We start from the raw sequence: 25,684 nt of genomic DNA on the forward strand, positions 1-25,684 counted from the left end.
GCTAGTAGAGACCTATCCAAAAAGACTCATAGCAGTAATTGCTGCAAAAGTTGCTTCTACCAAGTACTGACTTAAGGGGCTGAATACTTATGCAACCAGTAAATTTCATTTTGTACATTTCCTTTGCAAGTTTTGCTGACATTTAACCTCCTCCTCATATAACAGTGTTCAGTTTAACCAGTACAGCTTTGAATAAAAAAAGGTGGTTTAAAAAACTGTACATAAATTATTTGTAATTCAGCAAAATGTGAAATTATTTGTAATATATATATATATATATATATATATATATATATATATATATATATATATATATTTAAAAAAATAAATTAATCAAAGGTGTTAATTTAGATATAAAGTTGGAGTTGAAGATTAGTGGTAAGCTGAAAAAAGGTCAGCTATATGGGAAGCCATCAACTATACGATATTGTATAAAGTTTACCGTCAACAATTGTTACCCATCTCTGTACATCTCAAGTACTGCTGGATTACAGTAAGCCACTTCCTAAAAAAATCTTCTAAAGAACAGTATAGGGAAAGATAATCTCCCAAAGTGTAGGATAAGTGTCACCTTGCAGAAAGATGTTTTTTATGAGATCCTCCGGTAGTGCCCTGATAAAATGTATTGTGGGAAGTTTATAATCAAGGAATGAAGGTAGGCGTATTTGAAGTTGAACCAGCCAATGACATCTGTCAAAACCAAAATGCATTAGAATGGTGCTTTTTTCCTCCCTGTACTTTAGTGTAGGTCATATATGGCAGAGAGAGTCCTTAATTCAGTTATAAAATAAATTAAAAAAAACAATACATTTGACAGAACTGAAACCAAACTAAGCGAAATACATTAATTCAAGGTCCCTGAATAACTTTGTTTCTCATTTTGTAATATTTACAAAGTATGATTTAATTAGACTCATTTTACTTTGAAAGTGTTTCAGTAAACTTGTGAAGTTAGAACAAAAAAAAAAAAAAAAAAACATTTGCAAGCCCTAAAGATTCATTGTAACTTGTACGTGGCTCCATGCAGTCTAACAAGCCGACTTTCAAAGATTTTGCTCTGCTCCAGCATGAAAATAACATTATCTGTGATTCAGCAAATCGAGGCTTTTAAATATTTAATTAAATGACAGGCTTTTTCTTTTAATGTACGGCACGTGTATGAATAATATATTTCACGGCACATGATTTTTAATAAACGCGTGTGGCAGAGCAAAGCTCTGCCCTTTAAATTGGCAGGGATGGGGTTAACTTCCTCTACCTGCCTGGGTTTATTATGTTCAGGTGGCTGGGGTTGATTAGGTTGATTAACGATCAATCAGCTCCCAGCCACCTGATATAAAAGGAGGCCTCTGCTTCTCATTTGAGAGAGGGAGCTGAGGAAGCAGGTTGGTGTTTGTTTTGTGGTTTTTGAATTTTCTAAATCCAGTGAAGGCATTGCCCAGCCTGGAAACTTTATTTTTGTGAGTTTTGTTTTTGCTTTATTTGTGTTTGAGTATCTGTTATTTTGCCCTTGTGCACTTTATTTTTGTTTATTTATAATAAAATTGTTATTTTTTTGAACTGCAGACTGTCTCTGGGCCTCTATCCACTCGCCAGCCTGCCACATTTGGTGTAAGAAGTGGGATAGCGCCACCTAGAGGCCCAGAGACAGACTGCAGTTCAAAAAAATAACTATTTTATTATAAATAAACAAAAATAAAGTGCACAAGGGCAAAATAACAGATACTCAAACACAAATAAAGCAAAAACAAAACTCACAAAAATAAAGTTTCCAGGCTGGGCAATGCCTTCACTGGATTTAGAAAATTCAAAAACCACAAAACAAACACCAACCTGCTCCCTCTCTCAAATGAGAAGCAGAGGCCTCCTTTTATATCAGGTGGCTGGGCGCTGATTGATCGTTAATCAACCTAATCAACTAATCAACCCCAGCCACCTGAACATAATAAACCCAGGCAGGTAGAGGAAGTTAACCCCATCCCTGCCAATTTAAAGGGCAGAGCTTTGCTCTGCCACAACGCGATATTAGCAAAATTTCTTGCTCGTGAAATTTTCTTGTTTTATAATAAAAATAATAATAGTGCTGGGACAAACGCAAGATTTTCATGTTTGGATATTCGCGCATAATGTAAATATTAATTCTGGTATTTGTTTGTTTTCAAAAAGTAATAAAAGCCATTATACTGCTCAGAACACAGGTAGAGGCCGCATAGCAGCAAGGGTAGGGGTGTGTGGCCAGTGTTTTACAGTAATATGTCAAAATATCCCAGGAGTAAAGACTACATTGTGTAGGCCTTACTTTACCCCAGTGAATTAACTTGGAAACAAAGGATGACAAATAGCAGTTCAAGATAAACGTTGTTTTGTTTATTCCCAAAATAAATAGTATGTAAAGTTGACACCACATTTCAAAGGTCATGCATAATTCTGTGTTTTATACGCAGAACATTTAAAACACATAAAAATAACAGCAGTGCATTTCTAAAACAGATGTTAAGGATAGGTATGGGTTAGTATACCGTTTTTTTTTTTTTTTTGGTTTACCGCGGTTTAGGTACATTACGGTATTAATACCGTGCCTTTTGTTCTACACCGCAATTATCGTAATTCCTTTATGCAAATGTTAACGCATTTTTCAACTGCAAACACGTTTCTTCTAAATCAAGCGATGGTACTTGCATCCTTAGCAAAGTGTTTGAGAAAGATCTTTTTGTGAACTGATACTGTATTTGATAATGGTTTTGAAGGAAACTGTCAACGACACAGAATTCATGTTTCAATTGCTACGTTTTGTTACACAGAGCTTGATGCGACAGCTGCTTTTGGCTGCTGTCTTTCTGATGTCACACGCAGCTTTTAGAGAAATGCCTTTAAACCTTGCAGCATAGCCACATTTTCAATGTTCTGTATTTACATTTGTCTGGATTATCAAGTCAGTTTAATGTAATTGATTAACATTAACTTTACTGTAAAATTGTCACAGATTTAGTACATTATGTTTGTTTAAATAATTGATTGATTTATTTAATATAGTGTTGACAAGGCTGTTTACAGCTTCATTGTATAATAATAAAACGCTGTTCCCCTCCGCTAACAAGGTGGCAGCAGTAGTTTTAGTGGTTATTTGCATTACTATTAGCAGGTCACTCGTGATCTTTGCATCGTCCCATTGGTTCACAGCCGTAGCCAGCCTCACGCAGTGCCATTTCAAAGCTGCGCTGGGCTATGCAGAATCTGCACAGATTTCTGTGGGTGTTGAGTGACGTCTACAGCGCATCTCCGCAATTCTGTGCATAACTGCGGAAATCTGCGCTGTAAGAACCCGACCAATGTCTCAGTTAAATTTAGCACAGACCCATGACTGCAGCAGGATAGCCCACTTATTTATAACGTAGTTTTGTTTAAACAGGTTATAACAGTATTCCAATTTTTTTAGGAAAGTGAAGAAATCTTTTTTTTTAAAACGTGTAGTAATCATTATAAGCTTACTTGTGCAATGCCGTGACGTGTAGCTATAAATTCAATAACACTATATTCAATATATATTTGCTATACATATTTTATTATCTGGTGGAAAAAATAAACAACTCATCTCTGCTCTTAAATAATAACCTGTGGTACATGTTTTTGTTTTAAACAATAAGATCGACCATTTCCTAATTCTATTTACCATCAGCTAAACAAAGTATTTATTTATTTATTTACTTTTATACATTAAAATGATTTAACAAACTACAGCACCACGTCATTTTGAGCAAATAATAGATCTTAATACTGTTGTAGTATAACATTGAGAGTGTACAACTCTCAAGTTTTTAGTATTAAATAAGTTTATTTTTTTAAATTTTATTCTGATTGTCTTTATAAAAAAAAGAAACCTATCAAGTTATTTGGCATAGTAAAATACTAAGTACAAAATGTTTAAATAATTCCATGAAAGAAAGTGTGATTTTTTAGTTTTATTTTCTTGAATTACCGTAATTTAACTGATTTACATTAGTCTTTCTTCATTTAAGCCTTTATTGTATAACTTGCATGATGTACTGTATACCATGATATTAAGGTTACCACAGTGTATTTTTTTAATGGTTATCATACCGTGCAAATTTTATACCGTCCCATCCCTAGTTAAAGACAACATAACCGCTTTCATCCCTATCCAATAATTTTGTTTATACTACAAAGTAGTTTTATGCAGTACAATATCTAAAAATGGTTCCACTGCTCCCTGCATCCACTTTATTTATTTATTTATTTATTTATTTATTTTTAAAGCCGCAGAGGTCTCAGTATCCCACATAGCACTGCGCATGTCCCTGGTATTAGAGCAACTCAGTGGGTGCGTTCACGGATGTCATTCTGCACAGATTTTGCAGATTCTGCAGAGAATTTGTGCATAATCTGACCAATTTAGCCAACCCATTGTGAGTGAGATGCACAGGGGCCAGGGGAGCAAGTGATTGCTCTGTATAAAAAAAAAAAAAAACTTTTGAAAATAGTATTTTGAAGCAAAGATAAGAAAAGTGGAACAGTGCAAAATTAGTTCATGAGCAAAACATTTGAAAATTGGTCTATAAATCTTACATGACACTTTAATTAGATAACAGTATTCAGAATGCTCTATGTCTGTTGTTATAAAATCAATAGTTAATATGTGACTTTTACAGGTAACACTACTCAATTATTCATTCAAACTTACAACTTATCCATGGTATATCAAATTCTGTTGTCAAGACTTCTAGGTTCACTAATTGGATGTGGGGTTGGAGTCATACAGAGAATGAAAAATTGTTACTGTAAGTCAATGTTAGTGTAAATGCAGTCTTTACCTTTAATTTTAAAATGATAAAAAGCCACTTGTATTGACAAACCACTATATTAGATGACAACATTTATATAACCGCATTAATCATTTTTTGCCATGCTCATGTAATTGCTGTTTGCGAAAGCGATGAACACAGATATGGACTATGATCCCCAAGTGTTTGTTTTTACAATCAAATCAATATGTAATTTTATTTTTCTTTTATAAGATATATCATTTTTCTGGTGGCAGTATGTGAGCCGATTCATTTCATCTGTGTATTGGTTCACAGCACACTAGCTCATAAGAAAAGTAAGATGAGAAAAATGTAATATACTGAGAAATACTTCAGGCCTGGAAGCCAAAGTTTAACTGTAGGCCACAGCTGGATGTGTACTTTACGTTGGTTCTGCTGTAATTGACTGCTGTCTTGTCTCTTTTCTAGGCACAGCAATTTGTTTTGCTTTACTGTGTACTGCATGTCAGCATATATTTACATCATGAGCTTTCAGACCTTTTCAAACTTCTCCTACAAAGTCATTATACAAGATAATAATGGCAATTATTACATTAGTAAATGCTTTCAGATATTTTATTCTTAGGTTTTAAAAATAAATTATAGTTCCCTTGGGCTGCTACTATACAGTAGACAGAGACTGCTAACATTGAAACTGAAAACATGCAAGTTAGAAGGGGTCTTTCTATCAGCAGCAAATTGACATCAGCACAATTTTAACCAAGACTGAGAGAATTGCTGTGGCCCAATTTCTCTGACTGTACGGTAAGTTACCTAATGAACGTTGTCCAATGTGCTGTTTTGTATTGTAGACTGCAGATAAAACTCAAGTTCTAGCAGCCCCAATTTGATATTGGAAGGCGACAAGTTGGTGTTTTACAGCTTGATACAGATGGCATTAGGCTGTACCAATCACTCCCAACTTTCAAAGCATCACCTTTCAGAAATATATATATATATATATATATATATATATATATATATATATATATATATATATATATATTCTTCAATTAAAGAATCAAGTATCCTGAGTACTGAAATATCTGCACATACTGAGATTAAACATGTTGGGTTAAAAATGTAAATTTACATTTTTTTGCATTTCCTCATTTTATTTTCTGTAAATTAGCCTGGGCACCTTCAGTAATAACATCGCCACCAAACACACAGTCCCACACCATGTTGGTTTGTTGGTTGAATGTTGACAATTAAATCACCAGCAGTACTTCTTACTCTACCTACTGCACCACAGTGATTCATTGACCAGGCTAAATGCTGTATACAGTAGAGATCTGAGAAACTTTATGGTGGCCGCTCATGTGTTGTACTGTACGTTGTATTTATCTTTTATTTTTATTATTTTTTTTTAAATAAATTATATTTTAGTGATATGTTTGAGAAGCATGACCTTATCTTACTTCCTGACATGCTTACAAAATCATACTCTCAATTGAATCCTCTTGTAAGCTGGGTAAAAATAGATCAGACTGTAAGGGAAGGTGAATGATTTAACCTGATGATATTTTGGCAGCCATAAGCCCTTTTATCTGGGTATTTGAATCCTTAAAAGCACTTTACTTATAATAACACATGCAAAATATTTTTTATAAACTTGTAGAATAAACCTTTTAATTTAAAAACAGTGTAAAAACGAGGGCTGCTCCGATTAACAGATTAATTGAACCGATTAAACAACTAAAGAGTTGATAGCAGATTTGTTTTTTTTTTCTTTTACAATTTAATCACGCAGAATTAAATTTTTTATGTAAAATAAAATCAACCAATAGAAGATCTGCATTTTCTCTGTGGCAGTCCAGTCATAAGTGAGCAGAGGCGGGACCTAAACAGTTGAAGGTCTTGGGTATGTTTAACCAATGGGAGAGTCAAAGATCTGCACTGGTTTTGCAGCTGACCAATCATTAGTGAGCAGAGGCTAGGGTAAGCGGTAAGTATAGTTGAATTTTGCACGATATTGCTAATGTTATCGAGAGTTATTATTGCAAATTATATAGAGAACTTCAAAGTAATATTTAGAATTGCTTTTTACAAATTAAAAAAGGAATGTCATCAGATAATGGAGACATTGTAGTCGATTTGGTTACAAATCAATTTACAGAACATTCTCATAAAAAATTGAGAAAGAACTTAAAAAAGTAGTTAAAAAAGGGAGGTATACATGACAAATACCCAGACACAGGAAGGGAAGATATATACTGGCCACTTCCAACATTCAAATTATTAAAGGTATCTGTGGCTTGCTGGTAGCTGTCAATTAAACAAAATAACATTGCTGGAACTGTCTTGTTTAGTACAGAAAAGGCAATATGGAACATGACTGACTACAGCAATCTAGGTTCCCTTTCAAGTGGGGAATATTAACCATTACAAAATGTCTGTTTCCCTTTTAAGACACCCAAACTGAAAAACTCTATACCAAAGATTCCCGCCAGAGTAGGGAGGTGCTGCTGAGGCTCCGCCCCGCAACCATAAACAGCAGCGAACCCTACAATCATCGTATCAAATTATTTCAAGCTGTTTCTCTGTTGGTTTTAGTCTGTGCTAGGTTAGTCTCACAGTGGCCTTGTGTGCCGTGGGAAACCTGCAGCTCGATTAGCTGTTCCTCCCCGGGATCATAGTACATTAAACTAACTCGCTCCTTCAGAGTATATAATATTATTTATCTTAACATCGGCACTGAGTACACATGTAGGTACTGACCATCGGTACCGAGTGGCGTATCAGCACGAGTGTTGGTACCAAGTGCCTAGTGCCAGTGTCGACATTACGTGTCAGTAGTGAGCACGAAATGCAGTGTGCAGGTACTAATATACAGTACAAAAAAAACAAAGGTGTATTGCACAGAATTGTTAACATGTCTTGGTTCCATGCATGTACCACTTGCAAGACCAAGCTGCCTGCACAGGACAGTCACATGGAGTGAATTGTGTGCCTCGGACCCGAACATGGGCAGAAGGCATCACTTTGTGTCACCACTTTGTGCATCATTCAAGAAATGTACTCTCGAGAACCGTGTAGCACATCACTCTAGGGAACGATCCCTCATGCCTGTGCTGTGCTCGGCAACGCTATGCTCCACCAATGAAGCTGGCCCTGCTTCTCATGGTCCTCTCCAGAGAGAGGGTAGGAGTTGAGCTAGGAAGATCCCTGTAACTATCTCTACCTCTCGTTCCTTGCCATCTTCCAACAGTTCCCCCTCACCTTCCCCCTGCTCCAAAGTGGAGGAGGAAGAAAGCCCACTGATCACGTTTGGCAGCCAGGGGGCAGATCGATAAGATCTGGGAAGCGGTTTCAAGCCAGCAAGCAATCCTTGCGTGTCGAGAGCGCTCAGCTCCACTGTCACTGCCAGTAGTGTCACCGACCGCTCCATATGCAGCCTTGCAGACAGTGACTGATGAGATAAATGAGGTGCTCGCCATTGCTGCCTCAGAGGAGGCGGATATCAGCTGGTCCTCCCATTAGATTATGCAGAGTTTAACATGCCGGTGGCACAGCTCTCGCTTTCTGCCGAGCTTATGCTTTTAATACAGTGAGCGACTGTAGTGTTACAGGTGCCCTAGCCTGCAGCGCAGACTGAAAGGTGCTCTTATTATGATGAGCAACCCACAGCTACCCATGCTGCCCCTTCAGTCCATCAGGACTTCCTGTACGAGTTACAGTCCACCTGGGAACATCATGCCACGGCTGTCGCGGTTTCCCTTAAATTGGATGCACTGTACAGGGTTTCTGGTGCTGACAAGCTGGGTCTTACCCACTTTCCACAAGTGGAGGCCCCCATTGCTTCACTTGGTCAGCCTGCTAACTTGTTCTTGCTTTCCAAGGATTCAGCACTTCCAAACAAGCAATGCAGAGTGACGTGAGGTCATTCTCAAGAAAGCATATACAGCTAGTGCTTTCTGTGCTTGGCTGGGAAGCTACAACAGCATCCTTGTAGCTTACCAGGCTCACCTTATCGGGTCCATTGCTGACACCTGCAAGTCCTCGTCTCTCCAGTTACACATGTTGCGCTTGATCTCTAGGATCCTGCTCTGGCTGTCAAAGCTTAGTGGACAAGCTACAGACAGGAACCTGGCAGCGTTGGTGGCTGCATGCAGACAGCTTTGGCTCTCCCAGGCACGAGTGCTGGATGGAGATAATACCGCTTTGCTGGACGGTACCGTGACCCCTGGCCACACATTTGGTCCTGCAGTAGACGAAATGCTATAACAGTCACAGCATACAAGGGAGTCCTCCAGGGAGTTGGTGCACCTTCTTTCAAAGTGCTCCCCTCCACCATGCAAGCCTGCACCAGAGTGTCACCCTAGACCACAGCCGCAGAAGAGACCAGTTCCGCTGGCTGCTGCTTCTTTGGGCGAGCCCGTCTTTCCATGGCGGCAGGCATACTTTTAAGTGCCTTGTACCTAGAAAACAAACACAGGCTGTGCCACAGGCAAAGGAACAGCCCTAGGACATTGCTGCCACAAGCCCAGAGCTCTTTCTCCTACTGTGCACCAGAGACCCCTGGGTTCTCAACACGGTGCAAATTGGTTATGCTGTCCAATTCCAACGCGACCCCACTCCTTTCCGGGAGGGTGCAATAACAACTATCACAGACTCACAAGCTGCCGCCCAGGTGGCTCAGGATGTAGCAGTTTTGCTGCAAAAGCGGCCTTTATATAGTAGACCCCCCCAGCAAGATCGGGGGGTTCTACTCCATGTATTTTCTAGTGCCAAAATGGGATGGCGGCCTCAGACCGATTCTCGATCTTAGACAGGTGAACTGTACCTGACTTGGAGACAGTTCAAGATACTGATTATGCAACGGGTGTTACAGTCCATCAGGCCAGGCGATTGGTTCACCTTTGTGGACCTAAACGATGCCTATTTCCACATTCCCATAAAACAAAAAGGTTTGTTTTTCAGGGCTTAGTGTACCGGTTCTGTGTTCTCCCTTTCGGCCTTTCTGTAGCTCCATGCCTGTTCACAAAGTGCATGGAAGCTATTTTGGCCCCTTTTGAGACTCAAAGGCATCAGAGTCCTCAACTATCTGGACGACTGGCTAATCTGCGCGGGGTCTCCAGTACAAGCGTGGGAACGCACAGAACTCATCACTAGCCACCTACATCTGTTAGGCCTGAAAGTGAATGAAGCAAAGAGTCAATTAGTGCCCATCCAGACAGTCACCTATCTAGAGGTGCGCTAGCACTCGGAGCTCATATTGGCCACACTGTTGGAGGACAGAGTTGAGAGAGTAACCATCTGCCTAGAGTTGTTTCAACTCAGCAGAGCACTTCCACTAGTGGTTTTCCAGCAGCTGGTTCATCTACGCCTAGGCGTAGTGCTGGGCAGCGTCACCAGGAGAGAGGTCATCACCACAGACGTGTCCAACTCGGGTTTGGGTGGAGTGTGTGAGGGCCAGAGTGTGCAAGGTGTGTGGCAACCCAAGTGGGAGGGTGACCACATCATTATTTTAGGACTGCAAGCAGTGTACCTGTCCTTGCAGGAGTTTTTGGAGCAGGTTCAGAGGAGACACGTGCTTGTCCGGATAGGCAACACATCTGTGGTGTCATACATAAACCACCAGGGTGGTTTACGCTCACCCAGTCTCTACCGTGTGGCCCACAAGCTTCTACTGTGGGCAAAAGTGAACCTCCTCTCATTCTGGGCAGTCCACCTGCCGAGGTGGGGGGGGGGGGATCAACTAGGCTGCGTCCCTCCTTTCGAGGAGGGTCCCCAGTGGTGCAGACTGGAGACTCCATCCCGAGGTTGTGAGCCTCATTTGGGAGAGGTTCTTGAAGTCAGAGATGGATCTCTTAGCCTCTCAGGAGTTGACACACTGTCCCCTGTGGTTCTCCATAAAGGGAGACGGGGGACCTCTGGCAGTAGATGCACTGGCACACCTGTGGCCAGCATGTCTACTCTGTACTTTTCCACCACTTGCCCTGCTCCCTCTGTGTCTGGAGAAGATCAGACAGGACCGGGCCAGGGTGCTCCTAATAGGCCCTTACAGTCCCAGGAGAGTCTGGTTCTCCTCCCCAATGCAGCTCCTAAGCAGCCAACCATGGGAACTGCCGATGCATTGCAGCCTGCTCAGTCAGGCGCAGGGCACTTTGTGGCACCCCAACCCATCAAGCCTGCAACTCTGGGTTTGGCCCCTGAACGGCTGCACTTGAGCTGTTTTGGACTATCAAAAAGGGTGATTGAACTGTGCAAAACGCTAGGACGGCCTCTACTCATTCCCAATATGGGTACAAGTGCGCGTATTCCAGACGTGATGTTTGGCTCATGGGTTTGAACCCACAACATCCCATATGGCAGTTATATTGCAATTTTTACAAGACCTTTTTGATGAGGGAAAATCCCCCTCTACTGTAAAAGTCTATCTGGCAGCCATTTTGGTGTGCTCAGGAACTTAGGCCACCGGTGAAGGATTTTGTTCCTCGCTGGAGGTTAAATATGGTGCTTAGTGCAGTGACAAAACTTTTTGAGCCTATGCATTCTACTGAGCAATATTTTGTCCTTCACGACAGCTTTCTTGCTTGCCATCACCTCTAAGAAGGTGAGTGAAATGCAATCATTTTCTGTACTGAAAGCTTGTCTAATTTTTTCAGAGGCCAGAACGAAGGTCACCAAAGACCATCAAGCACAGTCCAAATGGTTAATAGGCACAGTACAAACTGCATACTAACTGGCCAATCTGCCCCCACCCGAGAAGCTTACCGGCCATTCCACCAGGGGTCAGGCGACTTCATGGTTGTTATTCCACGGTGCTTCTATTCAGGATGCAGTGCAGCGGTGTGGGGCCTCTTCCCACACGTTTGCCAGGTTCTACCGGCTGAATATCGTGGACTCGCAAAATCTTGGATTTGGCACAAGAGTACTGAGGGTGGCGTCCCAGTCCACCCTCACGATATAACATTAGAGATAAGTCCATCTTAATGTTCTTGGATAATTTTGTTACACAAGCGGTTACGAGCTTGCATTGAGTTGTATGTCTTGTCCTTGCGACAGCTTGGGTATACTCACCCATTTTGTAATAGTTAATATTCCTTACTTGAAAGAGAATGTTTCATAACCTTGGTTCCCTGAAATAGGAATATTAACCATTAACTTCGGGGTTGCGGCATTCATGGTCATAATTTGAAGAAAATGGCGATGATTGTAGGGCTCACTGCGCCTTATATTTGTGGGGCGGAGCCTCAGCAGCGCATACCTACTCTGGCGGGAGTCTTTGGTATGGGTTTTTTTAGTTTGGGTGTCTAAAGGGAAACACCCATTTTGTAATAGTTAATATTCCTTTTTCAGGGAACCAGGGTGTGATGGCTGTCTCTCCAAACAGACCCGCTTGGGTTCTTTTCCCTTCAAAAAATCACGATCCACACACAAAATTGAAAGAAAAATAGCGCTGTTGCGCACTTTTAATTAAAAAAAAAACAAACAAAAAGACAAAACAAGTCCTTCGGAGTACTGACTAAACATTAGTTTTAAGTTCCTAATTAGCTCGCAGGACAGATACTCTGTTTACCTGCCAAAAAAAAAAAAAAAAAACACACATACTGTGTTCAATGTGTTTACCACAAGTTAACACACAAGTGCCTTTATCAAGACGATTTATGTTCGACAAACACCTTGTCGGGCTCCTAACTCGGCAGCCGCCCAGAAACTCACGACTTCGGCACAGCTTCACAGAATAATAGCAGTTAAACGAGGCAGTCTTCCCAGCGACAGCGTGTGGAAGTGACAGGGAGTGGGAGAAGTACAGGCGTGGAAAAATACAGAGCAGTTTAGAAGCAGTAAGGAGAAATTGCATCTTTAATTGCTTTAATCAGAAAACACAGGACATTGGGGAAACACAGCAGCAGCTCAAAGTCAAACAGCCACGTGTGTTTTTCTGATAACAAACAAGCTGAAACTCGGAGCAGCTGATTCAAATTCAGCGCCGTTCTGAGACACGGGCGAGGGGAGGAGCCAACAGCACAGCAGATCAACGCAGTTAAACAAGGCAGTCTTCCCAGCGATAGCATGTGGAAGCGACAGCGAGTGGGAGAAGTACAGGCGTGGAAAAGTACAGAGCAGTTTAGAAGCAGGTTGACGGCTGCAGAAGAAACTAAACTTCAAAAAAAAAAAAAAAAAAAAACCCTCAACATGGTCTTCAAGCCAGTAATGTGTGACACCTGCTTGATGTGGGAAATCCGAGAAAACCCAGCGGAGCTAAACCAAGTGTGCGTAAAGTGCTGCGTGATCCAGGATTTGCATAAACTAGTAAGTATGCTAGAAATGGAGCTGGAAGAAGTGCGACAACAACAGGATCTTGAGGAACTGGCACACCCACAATTCATGGACGTCTGCATCACCCCTAACAGACTGAAAGCCACCAGGGAGATAGAAGGTCAGAACAGCTGGGTTCAGGTAGGCAGAAGCAGGGAAAAAAAGAAACTTCGTCAAACACAACCACCAGAAATCAAAACAACCAACAAATTTGAGTCACTTCAGAATTTTGATGAGCAGAACCAACAACAAGAGAACGAAAGGAACAACATCCAGGACCCTATTGACAGTGGTGACCAGACAGCAAAAAGAAGGGAGGTCATGATTGTTGGGGACTCCATATTGAGAAACACAGCAAGTTCAATTCGCAGTTTGGACCCCCTTACTACAACAGTGTGCTGCCTTCCGGGAGCCTCGGTCAAGCACATCACTGAGAACGTGGACAGGCTGCCAGAATGAACAGGAGACGACCCGGTAGTAGTCGTCCACATCGGTACAAACAACATTGGAAGAGACAGACCAAAATCCCTGCAAAACAAATTCAGAGAGCTAGGAAGGAAATTAAAAGAGAAAACCAAAACTGTGGTATTTTCTGGTATACTACCGGCACCTTGCAAAGGACCATGTGGACAGCTGGAAATAATTAATCAAAACGCATGGCTGAAGACGTGGTGCACACGGGAAGGCTTCACCTATCTTGATCATTGGACCACATTCTACAACAAGGACTATCTGTATAGACGGGACGGACTGCACTTAAATAACAAGGGAACCAGTCTACTTGGAGAAAAGATCCTCGAGCAGGTTCAGAAGCATTTAAACTAGAAAGGGGGGAGAGAAATCAACAAAAAAACAGAAGGGAGACCGCATCAAAACAAGAACAACAACTCAGGTAAGACAACCATTAAATGTATTTATCTAAATGCTAGAAGTATCAGAAACAAAATTCTAGAACTTAAAGCTACTGCACTAACAAGTAACTATGATGTGATAGGTGTTACAGAAACTTGGTTGTCTGAGAGTGATGGGGACGAATATAATATTTGTGGGTATACACTGTATAGGAAAGACAGGCAGGACAGAAGAGGAGGAGGGGTAGCGCTATACATAAGAAACAGTCTTGTAGCCCAGGTGTTAAACCTGGACAAAGAAAATAAAACCGAATCAATATGGGTCAGAATAACGGACAAAAATTCAAAGGGCATAATAATAGGAGCATGCTATAGATTGCCAGACTCAGACGGTGAGCAAAATAATCTGTTATACAATGACATTAGAAATGCGTGTAGCAAAGGAGAAGCCATACTAATGGGGGATTTCAACTTCCCCCATATAAAATGGGAAAACCCGGTGGGTAGCACGAAGGATGAAATTGAAATGGTGGAAATGACAAATGACTGCTTCCTAACACAATTTGTCAAGGCACCGACTAGAGGGGAGGCATGCCTTGATTTAGTCTTTTCAAATAACGAAGACAGAATAACTAAAACAGAGGTCAGAGAACCACTGGCAAACTCAGACCACAACATGGTCTTATTTGAAGTGTTTTTTAATACCCCAAAAGTAATGACTAAAGCTAAGGTTTACCATTTTAGAAAAGCAAACTATGAAGGTATGAAACAGAGACTAACAGAAGTAGATTGGAGTAAAATAGAGAAAACACCCACAGAAGAAGGATGGTTGTTCTTCAAAAATGTAGTACTAGAGGCGCAAAACAATTACATCCCTAAAGTAGACAAATCTAAATGTAAAACTAAATTGCCAAAATGGTTTAATAGATCAATTAAAAAAAATATTCAGCGAAAAAAGGCACTTTATAGAGCATCAAAAAAGGACCAAGAAGAAAGTACTCAGAAAGAGTACACGGATCTGCAAACGCAAGTCAAGAAGGAAGTTAGAAAGGCCAAGAGAGAAATAGAAATGAACATTGCTAAGGGAGCTAAAACCAATTCCAAAATGTTTTTCCAATATTACAACAGCAAGAGAACATTCAAAGAGGAGATTAAATGTTTAAGAGATACAAATGGCAAAATCGTAGATGAAGAAAAAAAAATAGCAAATATATTAAATGATTACTTTTCACAAGTTTTTACAAAGGAAGATACTGACAACATGCCTCACATATCATCCAGTTCCTATCCAGTTTTAAATACCTTTAGCAACAAAGATCATGCAGCAGTCTCTTGACACAGGTGTGGTACCGACAGACTGGAAAATTGCAAACGTAATACCGATCCACAAAAAGGGAAACAAAACTGAACCAGGTAACTACAGACCAGTAAGCCTGACTTCTACTATATGCAAACTTATGGAAACTATAATAAGATCCAAAATGGAAAATTACCTATATGGTAACAGGGTCCTGGGAGACAGTCAACATGATTTTAGGAAAGGGAGATCGTGTCTAACTAACTTGCTTGATTTTTTTGAGGATGCTACATCGATAATGGATAATTGCAAAGCATATGACATGGTTTATTTAGATTTCCAGAAAGCTTTTGACAAAGTTCCGCACAAAAGATTAATTCTCAAACTGAATGGAGTTGGGATTCAAGGAAACACATATACATGGATTAGGGAGTGGTTAACATGTAGAAAACAGAAAGTACTGATTAGAGGAAAAACCTCAGAATGGAGTGTGGTAACCAGTGGTGTACCACAGGGATCAATATTAGGTCCTCTGCTATTCCTAATCTACATTAATGATTTAGATTCTGGTATAGTAAGCAAACTTGTTAAATTTGCAGATGACACAAAAGTAGGAGGAGTGGCAAACACTGTTGTAGCAGCAAAGGTCATTCAAAATGATCTAGACAAGATTCAGAACTGGGCAGACACATGGCAAATTACATTTAATAGAGAAAAGTGTAAGGTACTGCATGCAAGAAATAAAAATGTACATTATAAAATTCATATGGGAGATACTGAAATTGGAGAAGGAATCTATGAAAAAGACCTAGGAGTTTTTGTTGACTCAGAAATGTCTTCATTTAGACAATGTGGGGAAGTTATAAAAAAGGCTAACAAGATGCTCGGATACATTGTGAAAAGTGTCGAATTTAAATCAAGAGAAGTAATGTTAAAACTGTACAATGCACTAGTAAGACCTCATCTTGAATATTGTGTGCAGTTCTGGTCACCTCGCTATAAAAAAGATATTGCTGCTCTAGAAAGAGTGCAAAGAAGAGCGACCAGAATTATTCCGGGCTTAAAAGGCATGTCATATGCAGACAGGCTAAAATAATTGAATCTGTTCAGTCTTGAACAAAGAAGACTACGTGGCGACCTAATTCAAGCATTCAAAATTCTAAAAGGTATTGACAGTGTCGACGCAAGGGACTTTTTCAGCCTGAAAAAAGAAACAAGGACCAGGGGTCACAAATGGAGATTAGACAAAGGGTTTCACATGGTTTTTTAAGCAGGGAGGATTTTATACCCCTCCCTGTTATCTCACATATTCCCCCCCTCCCCCCCAAGTGTGCAAACACTGACCAGCCATGCCAAGTCCACCCCCTCCCCTAAAACACAACTACCCACACTCAAGTCCCGAAATGTCAATTTCCGCCCTCTTGCACGGGCGGACTTGAGGGTCGGTCGAACCTTCCGGCACTTCCAGGAAGGGACCATGAACCAGCGACAAGGGACCCCACTGGGATGACAGGCCCGACCGAAGTGACGACCAGGGAACAGGAGGATGCAGCAGTGGACAGAGATCTTCCCCTGGGGACCGGCGCAGCGATGTCCGATCACCCAGGGGGAGCGAAGCAGCGAACAGGGGGAGCATCAGCGACGTCTGGCAGCAGCCCAGTGACGTCTGGGTGCTCGGGAAGAGCGGAACAGGGAACCAGGGGCAGAGCTGTGGCCAATGTTTCAGACTCCTGGGTTCCAGGTCTAGCGCAGCAAGGTCTAGGAAGACCAGTAGGGTGTCCGGGAGCAAGGGGCACGGGACCGCAACTGCCAGTGCCGGACTGGTTCGCTGGGGTGATGGAGGTGGGTACCTCACCTCCTTCTCTTTGTTCATTGCTCCTCCTCTCTGGGCTCTGGGAGCGGCGGCTCCTCCTCTCTCGACACAAGTTACACACAATACCTTTCTCAAAACAACTGCTCTCACTCTCTCTCTCTCTCTCACACACACACACACACACACACACACACACACACACACACACACACACACACACACACACACACACACACACACACACACACACACACACACACACACACACACACACACACACACACACACACACACACACACACACACACACACACACACACACACACACACACACAGCTCCTCACTCAGCAGCCGCCCAGAACAGACTGGCTGCCTCTCTTAAATACCCTACACCTGGCTCCAATTTACAATTAGCACCAGGTGCAGGGGATTATCTAAACAATACAACAATTAAACAATTACAAACCCTTAGCCCATTCACCCAAAAGTGCATTTTCACATGTTTTTTTAAGCAGGGAGGATTTTAACCCTCTCCCTGCTATCTCACACAGAGTTGTGATAATAACCTAACAATGTCTATCAATGTCAGCAAAAAAACAAAAGCGTACCCAAAGTCACTTGCAAGCCACTGTTACGCTCAAAACTTTTGGACAAACCCGGATTGATGGTCAGCTGGATGAGCAGAAGCCTAGGGATGCAATACATCACAGTGAGCAAGTAAGATAAAATTGTGAGGTTCTTAAATGCTTATTCCTCAAATAAAGGTAATTATGTGGAATTGCTTTATCTGATTTCTGACTACGACAGCATGTTAAGTAATAGCTTGTCAAGAGCCACAGCATTCTTGGGTACCTCTAACAAGATTCAGAATGAATAAAAGCAGAACTACAGGAAGCCAAGTACGTAGCTGTAATGGGAGATTAAGGCGATGGAAACACAGCTCAGCTGTGTTGTGTTTTCAGGTATGTGACTGACAGTGGCCCAAAAGAACGGTTCTGTGAAAATGTGTTACATTTACTAAAATAACAACAATAATAAAAGTGCTTTTGAAAATACCAAATTCCCATTGGACCCTAATACAAATGTTTGGCTTAAATAGGGCTATGCCTAACAGGTTTTATCAAACAATGCTGTAGGCTAATTAATGTTCAACAAAGACAAGCAACTTTTCCTCTGTATATATTAAACATACTTTTGAGGAGATCTGCTTTCCTAGCAAGGGAATAAAAAAAAAGAAAAGAGAATGCAAATGTAATCCAAGTTAAAGGGCCTCAAAAAACTTCACAACCAATATATGTCTTGTTTATTTCCTCAGCATGCTAGGCTGGATCAATATCAAACATGTCAAGCCAATGCTCAGCTGGCGGCAGGCAGGTGTATATAACAATTTCATAATTTAATCAATTTTGTTGTCACCTGCACTTCAGCCAGAATGCTGGGGTTTACATCAGGGATACAATTGCCAAAACACACTGAGGGAAAAACAAAGAACAAAACAATAAAAAGCAAAACAGAACATTCTGGGTGCAAGTTGTGATTTGACAGAAACACATCCATCTAAAGTGCTTTGGAATCTGTTTCAATATCCAGAACTACTGTAACTGTGTTCTTAGAAAAAAAACATGGTGCATGTAAATATGGTAATGCAAGATTTTGTCTGGAAATATTCCCTGCAAAGTCTAAGCTGGAAACTAGAGGTAAGCAATGGATTTACTTCAAAAGCAATACTCCCATTGAATAGTATCATAGGGTACTAAATCTGAATAAAAATGTCAAGTTAATTGAGATTTGAATTTAAGAAATATGTTAAGTGCTGCACATATGAGCTGTAAGTGCTGTAACTAACTTGTCTAACACATTTCAGTTTAATGAATGAGGATGAGGTGATGAGGATCTTACATTATGGAAAAACGCTATTAGCTGTTGGTTCCAGGTTTTTTTTTTTTTTACATAATCCATTAAATTAGGAGTCACTTCTGTCAAAATCCGGTTTAGAAGTTTTTTTTTTTTTTTCATTGCTGACTGAGGCGGAAAAGAAATAGAAAAGCTGCCTCACATGTTTCTTTCCCCTAGTACTACCTACAGTACTGACATTGCAGTTTAGTCCGTGAAAGGTTGGGATTTCATGTCAAACTGCAATGATGACTTATGTACAAAGCAGGTTGCAGGGATAGCCTTGGATAGATCACTGTTACTTTTAACTGTTCAGAGGCCATGCTGAAGTTATTCTGCTTCTTGTGCAGGGATTCTTTTGACTAGCTGCTTCTTGTCAGCAGGGTAGCAGAGTGTCCAAAATCTTCAAAACCAAATAATTATACATTGATAATTAACAAAAGACAAAAGTTATAGGCCAGGCAAGAAAGAGGTTTCCGGCAGATGCTGGTGATGATGCTGACCTGAGAACATTCCTGTTGACTCCCAAATAATCTTCGGGTCCCAACCAAATCCTTTGGTGCACATTGTGTGCATGTGCACAACTGTTCAGCTGCCTTGGCTGTCAGTTTGAACCAGCTCTGTGTTTGAAAGCGAAACAAGCATTTTTCTTGCTAGACAACATTCATTAAGCAATTCAAGTGAAAAATACACTTCAGTGGTACTCTGTACTTTACTTTAAAATGTGCCTTAAGATACTGTGAGGCTGCTTAACGTGATGCCATTGAATAAGGGACCAATGCCTTCTCTTCTTGGTGTGTGTAATTATACTGGGATCTGGAGGGTGAGTGTGACTGTTCAGTGATGACAGAGCACTGCATGCCAGAATTTGTTTGTGTTTATGACACAGTATAATGGGCAGAAAATACTTTTTTATTATAAGATGGGCTCCCTTCCACTTGTCTTAATTTGGCTGGTGTCTTAGAGAGAACACACCAACTAAGCTTATAAAAGTGAGCTGCATAAACAACATATTTAAAGGAATAATACTGTAACAGGGGTGTACTGTTACTGGGTCAGTATCTGCTGATAGACGAGAGAGACACAGATTGAATTTGAAAAGGCGCTCAGGCATCCAGGTTTTATCCACAACTAAACAGGCAGGTGCAGTGGTGGGTAGCCGCAACTAGGGTGCCAGCAATGGTATTCCTAGGGTGGAAGTACATTTACAGAAGTGTAAACAATTACAAAAAAGTCCAAACAAAACACAGTGGAAAATCAGCTAACAAAACATAATAATAATGAAAAACAGAAAATCTAAACAGTATCCTTACTTTATATGTGGTATTTGTTTGCCTCCAGCTTTTTCAATGGCAGTGTTACTATATGTCAGTTTGTGCCTCCAGTATCCATTTAAAGGAATCATACATGAAAGATTGTTTGTTGGTGTGACCTATAGTGCATTTAAGTGCATGCTTTTTAAATATTTTACAATTCTTACAGTATAAAGCAGCAAAGACCATAAAAGCCTGTAATCACTGTTAGTCTGCTGTTCACCAAGGAAAGCCCACATTTTGAAGTACACTTTTTTTGTACTTGTTGTTGACATATACCTATAATAATGTTTCAGACCACTGTTATTGTACAAAATCGGTTCGTTTCGCAAGCGGACTTTGAACAGGTACAGTATGGACACTGAATACAACTCTGTATTTCTGCTTGTTCATTATCAAGGTACTGTACACACAAAACCAAATCCTAAAGAACAACTGAATTAAATTACAGGTTTAAATCTGTATCATTTGTACAAGACATGTGCACAAAGCAATAGTGAATGTACAAGGCAAGCAAACAAACTTTGTGTTCAAGCATACAATACTTTTTAGACAAACTGCAGTGGCATGTTGCTGTATTGTTTTTATTATATGTGAGATCTTTTTTGTCTGAATGTAGGAGTTATTTGAGGATTATGCCTTTATATCTGCAGTTTGTATGCCTTTATATCTTTCATTAAATGAAAGCAAGTATCACTGCTATTGTTTCAAGGGAACAGAGTAAGATATTCTGAGACTGTGGAATGCTATAAACACCCCATGATGAGTCTTAAAAATGGAATAGAAGGTTTATAAATCATGTGCACTGTGGCAAAACCTACAGGAAGCAGCTTGATTGTCTTCTTGAAGAGTGGAGAGGGAGGAATAATTTTGACAGCAAATGCCACACAAAGTACAATCTAAAGAGCTGTACTGCACAAGAATCAGACATTTTGTTAAAAAAAAAAAAAAAAAAAAAAAAAAAAGTTCTAAAAATGTTCTATCCTGAGTGCATTGGCTTATATTTCTTTAACTCACACAGGAAAATAGGGAATATATATATATATATATATATATATATATATAATATCTTTCAAGAAACAACCTACGTATTGCGTCTTGTGTCTATATTTAGTGCAGAGTTGTGCCATAACACGTCAAAGCAAATAGCATTGAGCTTAATGTTTTTTTTTATTATCTTTAGCGTGTTCTTGTTATACTCTTCGCAGCCTCTTAAGGATAAGGGGTTGTAGCAATGCTTGGAGTACATGAAGGATTTGACACTGTTTTTGCTTTTTTATCCCCAGGCAACATGACTACTGCAACATCACCTATCCTGATGAAATGGGACCCAAAGAATTTAGAGATAAGAACCCTTACTGTAGAACGGCTTCTGGAGCCATTGGTCACACAGGTATGAATATAATACTGTAAACAGTGTCAGTTTTGCTTTACTCTGTCCTGCCCTGAACATAAGCGTAACAGTTGGGATGACAAAGTACATTACTAATTTATCATTGTGGGCTTGTTTGTGTCCAAAGATGCTGTTGCTCATCCTTTTTCTCTCAGTATTATCCTCCACAAGGTTTTAAACTATTTATATATTTATACTACAGTGTACAGGGCTTACAATTTGGCCCATCTAAGCTTGTCTGGTTCCTATTAGTTAAAAACGTTGTCAAATTGGGTCTTAAAGGATCTGACTCAATAACATGACTTGGTAGCCCAGTCCACACACCCACTACTCTCTGATTGTCAGTATAGTGGCTTCATGCCTGCTAAATCCCCACGGGTGTATATGTTAGAGGAAAGAGGTCCTAGCCGTGGCAAACACAAGTATTGTAGTCACAACCTTTCAAGGAATTTGCAACAGGCATGCTTGTTTGTTGAGTCATCATGCTTGATGAGTAACTAACAGTACTGAAAGAGTTAATGATACAGTGGGTAGCGACCATGGGCAGCTCCTTCAGTGCATGAAAGAAGTGAAATCTGATTCACTCATCTATACATAGACTAACACTGGTAATGAAGAGGTTTTTCTAGTTTTATTTTGCAAAAGGGTTTCTGTAGTTCATTCAGTAGTGCTATTACTATAATGCAACATAATCAGCATTAAGTAATAGAAATCATTTTCTGCTCAAAATCCTTGTTCAAAGTTTGAATATATAAATGCAACAGAGACATACAGCCTATAGCACTTTTGAATTTCACTTCAGTGTAAGAGGATATATTCATAAATAGGCCACGATCTGAGGCCAGAAAATATGCTTAGAAAATGAGTTTCATTGCAATGGTCTGGGGTCTAAGTTTTCTATACATTTTGTATAGAATATTTAATATTATGCCTGTGCTTGTGTCAAAAGTTCTACTTCAGATTGTGCCAGTTTTTTGTCACGATGAGGTCAAAGAATGCATGGTAGGGTGAAAAAGTGCCTTTTTGGTGCCTTCTGCTATGTTTGGTCTCCACTAGCTTGGTGGAGCTATAGGCATGTATACTGACTACAAATCCTGTAATTATCAAGTCAGTAAACCCACTAGACAATTCTGTAGAAACGTGAAAAATGCAATTTCGCTAAAATTAATTAATTATGTAATTGTATAGTTACATAACTCTGCTAGTATTTAAGCTATTTGGCTAATACTTGGTTCATGGAAACATCACAAATACTCTATGTGGGTGCAATTACTGTACTCATCACTTTCCTGCAGACTGAAGAGGGCTCCACTGAAACTGCCCCAGGAGCCAGTCAAGACCAATTTTATTGTCTTTCAGGAATGGTGCCTCACCCAATAATTAGGAGTGTGTGAGTACATAATATGAATAAATTAAATAACTGGTGTGGAGTGGTGCAAGAAGTGGTGGAGCCTGGAGGCTCAAGTTGGTGCACAAAATTTAAACTTTTTATTTTTATTTTTAAGAGTTAGTGCAAAGCAACAAAACATAAAAAAACAAAATGGAACGATAAACAAAATGAATGTTTACATATTTACATTGAACCTGGAAGGAAATTATTATCAGACTGATAAGTCATCATCAGACCCGAAGTCATTTCTTGAAAGAGTCTCAGATCTAGTCTCAGTGACGTTCGTGCAGTCTTTACATTTACACATGTCTGTACAAGACAAGCCACAAGACCGACATGAACACCTTCCTGTCTCACATTTCAACTATTTACATCAGCAACTGATGACCTGTATAACACTCTCTGGGGCAGGGTCCATTGTCACCAATCTGGGGCAAGGTCCACTGTCATCCAAACCAGATGGTGATGATGACACAAGGCAGAACACCCTGTAACGAGCTTCATTAACATCATGTGATGAAGGCTGATTATACAAATGACACACACACATTTTTCAAGATTTTTCATACTGTATTTCTGAGGACTAGGATGCCTGGACCCTTGTGAGGGGATTCACACATACTCCTTGTAGCATGTTACGTGGTAACACACTTCTAATGCAACAGTCCTTCTCCTTGAGATGCACCAAGATGCTCTCACTGTTTTTCAGTTCAGTAGCCTGCACTAACTTCCCTGCAACAAAAGCAAAAAGATAATGTCATGATGTTCAAAATAAGCTGGCAGCCAGCGCATTTCATTGGTTACTTTGATGGTTGTGCCTCACTTTTTTTTTTTTACAATGTATTTTTTTTTTACTCTTATTAATATTTGTTATCATTTATTACTATTATTAATTAGAGAAGTGGTGAAGATTTACAGCGATGTAAAAAGATAAAATATATAGAATAATATTTAATATTGTGTTCCACTACATTTTCTTTTGTTAGTGTTTTTTGTTCCAATAATAATAAAAAAAGACATACAGCCCTTGTCTGTTAACTCAGCAGCTCATTCATAAATAGATTATTTTAAAAGCTGGTTGAAATGAATTCAAATTTATAATGTTATGTAATAAAAATCCAAAATGAATATACCACAGGAAAATCATATTATGTAATAGTAAATATGAAGTCAAAACAGTACCAGTAATTTACAGGTAGGTCATAGGTCAAAAACAGCATGTGTTCCGATTACACAAGGCGAATTTTATATCTTCTTATATTATTATATATATATTATATATTATATATATATATATATATATATATATATATATATAATCTAAGACTATATAGGTAGAGATTCTGAGTTTAAGGCTGGAATCCAAATTTAGCTGTCGTGGTAATAGATCATTCTTGATAGGTTGTCTGGATGCAGAGAGCATCTTTATCTCGTAAGAGTGAGAATTTCCTTCTGAACCATGTACATGTGAGACTGATTTAACGATGCTTCGATTATTAAATATTAACAAAAGTATTAATATTTGTGTTACTAACGATACCCCTGTTAAGACCATCCTTTATCTTAAATATCTTAAATAGCTTTCAGGAATGCTGTTGTAACCTTAAGGGAATCTCCCATAGATTGCGTTGGCTCGCTGATCAACCAGTGGGAGTGGAGTGTCATTGTTTAAACTTTCTTTTCTGAACAATTTAGTTTAGTTAATTCCTCCTTTCTGTATTATTTTAGTTTAGTTGTTGCACCTTTATTTTTTCTTTTATTTGTTTTATTTCTAATAAAACGGTTCCTTTGTATTCACTAGAAACGTTGCCTAGTCTGATTATTTTAATCAAGGTGGGTTCTACATGACTTGAATTAGAATAAGGTTTTTTATTATTACAATTTAAAGTAGTCCAAATACAAATACTGTATACCTTGCACACTACAGAAGACATGCTATGTCTGGCAATGTCAGTGAAGTCCACAGACTTAAACTATGTATTAAACTTGGGAATATTGTGACATTCACCATCTAATCTAAGCCATTTTTATAAGTTTCCCACTGGATGGCTGTAAAATACTATAATCCTTCTTTTGAAAGAGATCTATGATGCATACACCACTGTAGAATTTTGGTTATAGTAAATGTTGTGATCATTGACCAAGGACATGACACTTCCTTGTTTACAGAATACTGCTCGCGGATTGGTCTACACTGCACGCCTTACACACAATCATACCTACATTGCATACAGAAATCCCATCTACACTGCGCGAGTCGAAGTCGAACCAGAAGTTTTATCATTTCAGATGTTAAGTGATGTTTCAGAAGTTAAAATAAAGATAAAAAATAATGGGGGAGAAGACTAAGATAATTTTACACTTCATCTTCAGAGGTATGACCCATATACAACATGGCCCACTGAAAATTAGTAGCAACATAAAACAATCCCCACAGAGGGATAACAACAGGATCTGAACAAATACATCACACATTGTTTTGAAAGTTAATAATTAACATAGGTGTAAAAAGGAGACAAAGAATTAAATTGCTCCTAAAGATAATGGCTTACATAACATTCCTTCCTAAAGTTATAACTGCGATTCGAAAAAAAAAAAAAAAAAAAAAAAAAAATAACATATTACTGATTACTTTAAAAAATAACA

The 25,684-nt window shown here is 39.5% G+C and overlaps 1 protein-coding gene across 2 annotated transcripts in view; it reads left to right on the forward strand.

The window, feature by feature from the left end:
- LOC121331156 (catenin alpha-2-like) overlaps window positions 1-25,684 on the forward strand; it is a 511,986-nt gene that overhangs the window by 9,410 nt on the left and 476,892 nt on the right. For both annotated transcript variants that reach the window (XM_041278373.1, XM_041278382.1), the window contains exon 2: window positions 21,542-21,648. In XM_041278373.1, coding sequence (XP_041134307.1) covers window positions 21,547-21,648 — 102 coding nt within the window. In that variant the 5' untranslated portion in view covers window positions 21,542-21,546. The remainder of the gene's footprint in view (window positions 1-21,541; window positions 21,649-25,684) is intronic.

The sequence above is a fragment of the Polyodon spathula genome, chromosome 2 (genome assembly GCF_017654505.1).
Source record: "Polyodon spathula isolate WHYD16114869_AA chromosome 2, ASM1765450v1, whole genome shotgun sequence".
NCBI classification, from domain to species: domain Eukaryota; kingdom Metazoa; phylum Chordata; class Actinopteri; order Acipenseriformes; family Polyodontidae; genus Polyodon; species Polyodon spathula.